The sequence below is a fragment of the Aedes albopictus genome, chromosome 3 (assembly GCF_035046485.1).
Source record: "Aedes albopictus strain Foshan chromosome 3, AalbF5, whole genome shotgun sequence".
Taxonomy (NCBI): Eukaryota; Metazoa; Arthropoda; class Insecta; order Diptera; family Culicidae; genus Aedes; species Aedes albopictus.
In genome coordinates this window covers 84,104,738-84,114,293 of record NC_085138.1, presented here as the reverse complement: position 1 = coordinate 84,114,293, position 9,556 = coordinate 84,104,738, and the positions used below count along the sequence as shown (strand labels likewise).

The following is a 9,556-nucleotide window of genomic DNA, read 5'->3' as shown; positions in this document are numbered from 1 at the left end:
GGCATACAATTGGACAGAGTATCTAGTAGGCAGCGCTAAACAGTGTGATCTCGCTGTAGTTGCCGCCCTTTTGTAGATGAGACACTTCCACCCACTCCTCCGGTAATACTTCCTCTTCCTAAATCTTGGTAATGACCCAGGGTAGTGCTCTCACCAGTGCTTTTCCACCGTCTTTTAGAAGCTCGCTTGGTAGTTGATCTGCTCCAGCGGCTTTGTTGTTTTTCAACTCGGATCGTACCTGCTCTATCTAGCTGAAGTCCGAAGGACAAGATGAATGTCGCAGGCTGCACTACCAGCTAAGCACACAAAAGACTAAGCTAAAAAAGACACACTCTGGAAATCCGCAACCAGCCAGTCTGGTAAAAGCATCCTACTCTACTCTTGGGGTCGATGTCATCCATAACCACGAAAAAATAATGATCCTGCGATCGAGTTTTACTTTGTGAGCTTTTTATGCATTTTTATTGTTTATAGTTTTTTTTTCACTATTTTTTGTAGCTTTTTTTTCTTGTTTAGGTAAGTAATAAATTATTACGCTTGCAAGAATAAATTTCTAGAATTGTAGCTCTGAACTGACGTTTACATTTTGCGACACTAGTAGTTTCTTTTTTTATTGGTTTGTTTTATTTTTCCACCCAGTTACTTCACGATAGTAGTTGATTAAATGGTAAATTGTGTTATGCAATTAGGGACCAATATTATCGATATAATCCAAATTACATGTACGCACAGCGATTTTATGTTACTGCTAACGCGAATCGTCTATTGATTACTATCCAGTATAAATTGGAAACTACTTGAAAAACCACCAGTAAAATAATAAAGAAAATAAGTTACTATGCGTATAGTTGCATGTATAGGTAAAATATGCTCTTCTCTTTCGCTAGATGATGATCTCTGCTTTATTGACTGTAGTGTAGGTATTTTGAGTTGCCGTTTTTGCCTGTTGTGTGCGGCTGGCCATACTACTAGTTCACATTTCTTCGTGCGTTCAGGTTAGTTTGATTTTGAAAATCATGCTTTGGTTTGTTTTATTTCGTACCGTGGACCGATGAGCAGAATGATATATATTTTTTCTTCATTTTACTCGGGTTTGTGATTCCGATTTGATTTTTTCGAACTTTTGTGGTTTGTTTTAAACATTGAATATATCATCTATAGAATTCGAAATAGGTAGATGGAGTATCTAGCTAAATATTTTTTACCTTTTAATTTTTCCCTCTATATCCGTGTCTTTTTGCAATTATAAGGTTTTATGAAATTACTTTTTACGAAAGTAGATAATAGATATTCTGATAAGATTTGCTCTATGAATTTACAAAATAAAAAACGATTGGTAGCACTAATGATACATAATAAGGCAAAACCATTTCTTCCTAGCAAGGTGCACCCGTGCTGTCAATGTCACATAGTTTTCTACTAAAATCAGAACTTTCAGTATCGAACCTACCAGGCAATCCCATTGAATTTCCCTAACACCTAGTTTTCCAAATCGCACATTACTGCATTTTCCGTGCCAAAGCAATATTCTAATGGAAAGAAATGTACTGCTGCTACATAATTGAACATAATATAATCATTGCACTCCCAGATAATCGAATGCAATTTGATGTGTCTAGATTACTAAACTATAACAAGATAAATGTATTCCTTTGCTTTTGTTGCTAAACGTCAAGAACTTCGAACTTGACCTAAATCTACGAGGGAAACCTGAAAACATATTTACTATCAAACTTTCCAAATATTTCCCCTTAAAAGAAAAAAAAACTAAGTGTTACTAACTGAAAATGGCATGTAGCGGCAACTGACGTTTGTTATACGTGCACCGTAAGTCGTTCTACATGTCACGGTTTTGGATCAAGAAAACAATTCAAACTAATAACACAATAAACACGTGTAGGTGCGGGCCTAGATTTTGGGCAATTTTTGTGCCACAATCAGTGGATTTTCGCGTTCGAGGATTTTCTTGCCCTCGAGCTTGAAATCGTACGAACAGTTGTGCGCTTCGGCGTACCGATGCTGGGCACAGAAAATCTTCTCACAATGACACTTCATGATCATGATGACGCCCAGTTTGCGATTGCATTGAGCGCACCGGAGCTTTTTCGATTTGAGCGGTTCGGCCGGGTGATGTTGCATGGTGGAATTGGGCGATTGCTGTGAGTGGTGATCCAGTGGCGGCGGGAGTCGGACCAGCGGCGGAAGATCATTCAGACTTATGGGTTCACCGCTGTCCAACTGGTGGATGGATGAAGTGCGTCCGCCGCCGTTGGTGCCATTCAGGATGTCGTCGGCATCGGCGTAACCGGAATGGGGTTTCAACAGGAGCTCGTCCTGTTGCAGGATATCCGGAAGCAGAAGGGCGGAATTGTTCGTTTTTGGTAACATTTTAGAGGAGGAAGAGTTCGAACCGCGGGCTCCCCCTCCAATATTGATGTACTCGGCACTGTCGAATATATCACTGGTATCGATTTCAACGAAATCGTCGAAGAACGAATCTATATTGAAAAGGCTTTCATCCGAAGGAAAGTAGTAGTTTGCAGCGGTGTTGGAGTTATTACTATTACTAAATGGCGACGAGGTGCTATTGAATGGAGGTGGGTGACCTTGCAGCAATCGATTCCGATGGTTCAAGTCGTTCAACGATGGCATCCGGTGACTATTCTGGCAATTATTAGGATTACTACTACTACTACTGCTACTGTTTTGAGTATTACTACTAGCATTAGTACTACTACAACCTCCGCTGTGATGACCATTGCCACCGGAACAACTTAACCTAGAGAACCTATATTCGAAATCGGTAAAGCTATCATCGATCAGATTAGATCCGGAACCGCTACTGCTGTTCAGATCGGAGTCGGCGATGCTATCTAAATTGCTAATTCCGGGCAGCAACTGCCCGGCACCCTGTTGACACCGAAGGATATCACTGGCGTCCCCGTTCTTCGTCGAGAACGCCTTGTAGCGGTTCAAATTTTCATAACTTCTAACATAGGCAATATGATCATTGTTTCTATGTTTGAGTAGTGGCGATAGTTCCCCGTTATCACCGCTTCCAGTCTTTTTCTTGGTCGTCGCATTGACACACTCCAGCTCCGAAGTCGAACAGGAAAGGCCTGCGTCGTTCAGATTGGTATAACCCCTTCGATACTGTGAAGGAATGGCATCCAGTCGGGATAACTGAGGCGCAAGATTGGTGTTCGTTCCACCAAAGTTGTTTAGGAGTGTCGGGCTGCTTCCGAACGTCTTCCGGAACTCATTCAAGTCGATCGATTTGGACTTGTTCGCCTGATTTTTGTAGATCAAATCCGAAATGCTGAACAAATCGTCCTCATCGGACGAAATTGACAAATCACTATGAATGAATCCGTTGGACGTTCTCGGGTTGGAGGCTTGCTCTTCCTCCTTATCCTTGCCATCCACCGAATCATTCGAAAGGGCATTCCAGTGATTGATTTCCAGATTTGAAACTGCCGGCAATTTAAACACGGAATTACTGCTGCTAGCACCTTTATCCATCAGTCCATTGTTGATGAACTTCAGTTCCAGTTCGTTAATGCCCAAATCCGAATGATGATGGCCGCCAACACCCCCGTAGTGTGGTGCCCAGGTTCCACCGTTCGAGATCCCCCCGCTGCCTAGTCCGCCGCTACCGATAGCAGCCGTGGTGGTTGCCGCTGCCGTCGGTGCCGGAGGATGTTCGTACAGCTGCAGTAGGGACCCGGAAGCCAACTTGCTTTTCTCACTGTTGGCCTTGGTTAACCCACCCGGAGCAAGCGATGTCGCATTATCGGCTAGGGATCCACCGGGTCCGGTATCCTGCAGTTTGGTGATGGAGTTGAAATTTTTCGGCGATTCACCACGCAGTGCAACCGTTTCCAACTGAGGATAGGAACTATGGAACGATTCCACCGGGGAGTCCTCGCGGATGAGGAGTTTTGGCAGCTCGTACGAACTGTTGTCTGTGGAAAAAGGGAAAAGCGTACCGCATTAGTATTGAAGAATAGACAGAAGCTCGTGAAACATTAACAGCTTTTGTTGAAGCACCAACATTGTTAGGGTTAAAGCACATAACAAACTTACCGTCCGAAGTCGATTTGTACAGCGTCCGGAACGTTTTGTCCAATGTGCCAGTATTGGAAGTCTTATCGAAAGCTAGTTCCGCTGAGGCAAATCCCGTGTCCTTATTGTACATACTCTCGGCCAGCAGATTGGAACAATCGCCGGCGGTTGTCGCCGTTGTAGCAGCGGCCGCTTTCAGTCGGTTCGACATGGTCACATCGTAGTCCCGTAGGAATTCGTCAATATTCTTCAGCGAACTGTTTTCCAACAGCTTGGTCGAGGTGTGGTGGGGTGGCTTCTTGGATATTATCTTGTTGAGGGCGTCGTGCGAAATGGTTCGCAGTTTGGAGGGGCACTTGAGCAATTCGATAATGTCGTGCATCGAGGTGGAATAAAATTCTTGCTGGGATTGACTGTGGGCGCTGTGGGTACTTCCGGCTGCACCGGTGGAATCGGAGTCCATGCGGTTCAGGATACCGTTAGAGTGGAACGACAGCGACCGCTCGAGTTTGCTCGAATCGTGGTGCGCCGTCGTCATATCGTGGGCGGATACGTTAAAGTGTTTGACACTGATGGTCTTGAAGGAACGATTACGCTGCAGATTTTCACGGATCTGCGAGTACCGATCCAACTCTATTGTCGTGGTCGTCTGCCGAGTGATAGGATTGTGAAAGTTGATATGTGGCAAGAACGGTTCTCGGGTGGCCGTGGCAATGGAGGCCGTGTGTGACGATAGCGGTCGAGAATGATGCGGAATCGCCGACCCAATCGGACCAGCCGAATACGTAGGGCGTGCGATAGGCGCTCTCTCCTCTTTGAAGACCATTTCCGAATCAGTCGCAGCTGGTAGGGTTGAGTTCGCCAATTTTTTCTTCTTCATCATGATTTTAGTTTTAATTTGGTTCAACTTCTGCAAATGAAATCAATTTTGTTATACAATGGAACGGATGGTAAACATCTAGGAACCTACCTCAGCCGTAATCTTATCGTCGCGTTCCTTTTGAGTTTCCCTTTCCAATTCTTCGCTGTCAATGTCGTCTCCACTTTGGCTGCCGATTGTTCTGGAAACCGATCCTTTGATACTGTCGGAAGCCTTTTCAGCGCGAACCTTGATCAACCGGTGGATGTTCTTTTTGTTTACCAGCAGTTTCAGTCCGGGTGCCTTGAAGTTGGATGCATCTTGCCTGTAACGATGCGAAAATAAATATGATTGTAAATGAAGTTTTGATTATTTCTTTAGATGTAAACTGCATAAACCGCTGATTAAATCTTGTCTAAACATAGCGATTACCAAGGTAAACTTTGATTGTTTCATTCGCAACTTCATGAAACATTTCAAAATCCTGGAAGATGGTAATAGAAAAACTTTAAGGATTCCGGAGACAACTAGCAGAGTGTATAATAGTGTTCACGAGATACAAGAAAATGCTGGAGACGACCTCTTTATGGGATTCTTCCAGCAGTGTTGCCCACAAACTTCCTTCAAAGATTTCCTCTGGGAAGTCCCCTGGAATTTCCTCCGTGAATTCCTCAATGAGGTTCACTGAGAGTTCCTCTAGAAGTTCTACTGCGAATTTCTCCAAAATTTCCTCTAGAAATTCCAATGGTAATTTATTTAAGAGTTTCACTGGAAATACGCTAGGAGTTCCACCACGACCTCCACTGGGAATTTATTAAGGAGTTTCACTGAAAGTTCAATTGATAATTCAAATTCCTGGAATTTTCACGAAAATTACTCGCAAACAGCAATAATTTGCTGAATTTGGCTGAGGTGAAAATCGTTCGCTAGATATTGAAATTTTTTGGAACAGCTTTTTGGAAACTTTTCAAGGGCCCTCTATAGGTAAATTTACCCCACAAGTTAACACGTGTACACACGTTTCCTCTTCCACACCTTATGCTTAAGCTATCTGGAGCCACCCACAATATTGCCAAACGACAATATGGTTTTCACGTCGACAAAAACGAGGGCGGATTCCCACACATCATCAAGGCGGTCGGTGGCTGCGTTGCAGCAAGCAGTAACAAAACGGCAGCCACCCTGATGCTTGATCTCACATGACAAATGACGACGAACAGAACCACCGCGAAACACTACCGCCAGTCGGACGATGTTTGCTTCCGAAAAAAAAATATCGTGACAACAGTCCGTTCTCATACCTACCAGTAGTGTGTTCAGTTATTTGCTCGCTGTGTGGAAGCACCGCATACGAAGATCAACGACGTCATGACGGGGTGATGGATGAAGAATTGCACGACGCTTGGCTATTAATAGCAGCCGACGTGTACACAAAATCTTACTCCCATGAGACAGAAATGGAATATTTAGGTATGATTGTGGAGCAGTTCAGTCGAGAGTGGAGTAGCTATATCGCTCCATCATCAAATATCAATAAACCAACCAAATGTGCAATGTGCAGTGTGCACAATATCAGCACAATATGAGCGCTGGTACTTGAATTGGCTTAAAGTATGATGTTGATGATCATATAGATTCGAATTTCATTTTCATTTTCATTTTGCAGCAGTTGGTGGGGCAATAAGAGCGCAAGTCAATCCAATGCCGAAGATCAAGGAGGGGTAATGGCCGTAATAGTCCGTGCGGACCACATGAACACCATCGGAAGGGTAATGATATAGGTTGGGGAAAGGTATTGGACTAGACTTGGGACACAATAATGCAAATACGGTAGAAAGTATGAAATTGGTTTCTGTAGTAAGGTCCATGCTGTATGTTAGGTCCTTGTCAATTTGTCAGTTAGTTGCCTTAGATTCTCAAACTTAAGTTGCGTTACTGTTTTGCCCCATATCAAATATGTAGCCTCTACTCTATTGAAGTGTTATATCAAGTAGTTATGTTCATTATGTCAGTGATTGCTGGTAATAATGTTTTTGCGTCATTTATTGCAGATTATTATTTGAGATGTCCAGACTAATTGGTCTCATTGATAACGTATTAGCTTCATAACTAATAAAAATTTGCACCTAACAGAAATTGCTCCTGGATCTAGGCAATATACGGCTAAATCTTCGAATTGTTCTGTCAGTCCTACTAGTTTTTCCTGTAGAAAACACGTAATACTCCCTCACTTTTCATATAATACCAACATTTAAAAACGTAGAAATATTTTCCTTGTCATACATAAGTAATGTTGTCCAGCTTAGTCAAAGAAGTAGGTGTCGTGTAAAAACACATTGACGTCAACAAAGCATCCTAAGTTATTGATCACGCGTTAGCTTCGGAACTATAAGCACAATTAAGTGTAACTCGGGCCGGGAGTTAGTACGGACTTGGCAATATCAATGCTATTCGGCTGCAAAAGCTCCACAAATTTGCAAAAAAAAAGAGAATTAGAGCTTTTGAAAAGAAGAAAACTACTTGAAAACTAGTTATTCATTCGTACGCGTAACTTTAGTTAAATTTTCATTTACATTGCGAAAAATCGAAGAACAATTCTCCATCCACTTAGTTTTCTGATAAATTCTTGTTTCCCGCCGTATCTTAGTTATTTACCTGTGCACGCTTAGAATTCAGGTTCCATGGAGAGTATTTTACATTTGTTTACTTACATATGTCGATGATACTTCCCCATAGACTGTGTTTGTTAGCTTCTGGTTGTCTTTCGAAGATCTTCCATATGTTAATCTGAAAAAGCTTGTGCCCATGCACCGTTCATGTTCCGCAAGTATGCGAACCATGCATCATTTTAGAAACAAAGAAGGAAAAATGGATTAGTAAATATTATGTGTTTAGTATTTATGTTTATGAATAACAGCAGTAATTGTTTTAGTATTAGTGTGTATGTAATCAAACAGTAAAAAAAATGGTCACGAATATCAATCATAATTTAATGTATTTTTAATTATATTTAATTTGCAAGAAAATAAAATATTTTGTATTTGCAGCATAGCTGGGCCTTTAAAAATTTCAACATTTGATTAGGAAGCCGAACTATCTGGGCAGTGGCAACCATCTCGGGCATCCCCTGTCACAACCCAATCAACATCGAACCAACTGACCCAAATTCTCGTGCTCGGGTTGATAATGCAAGTATCTCATCGCGCAAAAGAAATACAGTCAACCAGTCCAACCGACCGAGCAACAGCAGAAAAATGCCCAAAATAGAGGCCCCTCCCTAATGGTCCAACTACCATATATCGACTAATTATTTCCTCAATGTGGTCCACGTCGTCTCGCAGTCATGTGTAGCTATACTCTTTCTCAAACTTTATAACTAAATATTGAAACTAATACAGTAATGAAAATAATGTCTAGAGTTGAAATGAGGACAAATCTGTAATACAACTGATTTAGTGTTTAAGTTATTTAACATTTATTCGCTTTATTTAACGTTGAACTTTTTTTTGAAATCATCGTCATCATCAAACATTTGAAAGCAGTTTTTTCGTTCAAAACAAAAGTTTTTGCTATGAAAATATATTCACTGTACTCCACATTAGCAATATAGTGCAGTGAATATATTTTCATGATCCTTGTATTGATTTGCAGCGAGAAAACTGCTTTTTATTTTCCGAAAAATGGTGACGGATGCTTGAGCCTTAATTCAATTTTGACTGCGAGACGATGGAAGGTGATTCATACAAGAACGCTTATCGGATGGCACTTTATCCGATGAAGTCAATCGAAGTATGATTCCCCTTCCTTTGCTTAAATCCGCCACCCAAAGCACGCACCCAGTCGGCCATTGAGGAAGCCGTTGGCTATTGGATCGAATTATCCTGGGACATAAGTGGCTTTGATGGTCACTCCTGTCGCACCCATTAATCTAATGTTGTTATATCAGAAAAAATAACAATAAAGTAATAAAGAAATATGGTTTAACAACACTAGCAACAAGTGAAACAAGAGGGCCCGCAGAAGACACTCTTCCCTAGACAATATTGATCCAAAGCCCAGGGCTGCTGATGTTGATGATCATATAGATTCGAATTGCTATTATTCGTGCACTTTTCGTGGGTATATTTTGTATGTAGGTCAGAAACTGTAAGTTAAATGAATTGAAATAGAACGTTTTACCTCTTGTATTCAAAAAGATATTCAATTCGAGTGCTCAGCTTCCATTAGAATAACTCCTTTAGTTTTCTAGTGTATTCTGTAGATCTCTTTCTAGTGCAACGTCCCAATTTTATCTAAACTTGCTTCTCAGCTTAGGGCTCTACAAAAAAAAACTAGCACAGTTATTAACTGTGATTTGAACCCGGATGCCATCAGAATGCTCTAGTGTGACAAAGAAGACGATCCAACAACGTTTTTTTTTTGTTGATTGAAATGGATGAGGAAAGTGATAGGGAAATAGGAAAAGCTACCCTAGAAAAGGGAACTACCCTAGAAAAGGGAACTACCGCACTAGCATTACCCATAATACAACGCCTTGAAACAGCGCCTTGAAAAGAGCACTGTTAAACGTAAAAAGCGAAAAGATAACCTATAGCTCGATACCACGTTTAGCTCAGCGTCTTAAAAACAACC

The 9,556-nt window shown here is 41.5% G+C and overlaps 1 protein-coding gene across 1 annotated transcript in view; it reads right to left on the bottom strand.

Moving 5' to 3' along the window:
* Nucleotides 1–433: 433 nt before the first annotated feature.
* LOC134291547 (uncharacterized) overlaps nt 434–9,556 on the bottom strand; it is a gene marked incomplete at its 5' end in the record, with an annotated part of 384,123 nt that continues 375,000 nt past the window's right edge. The window contains 3 exon segments of the mRNA XM_062859463.1: nt 434–3,965; nt 4,087–4,975; nt 5,036–5,249. Of these exon segments, the coding sequence (XP_062715447.1) occupies nt 1,909–3,965; nt 4,087–4,975; nt 5,036–5,249 (3,160 nt within the window). The 3' untranslated portion in view covers nt 434–1,908.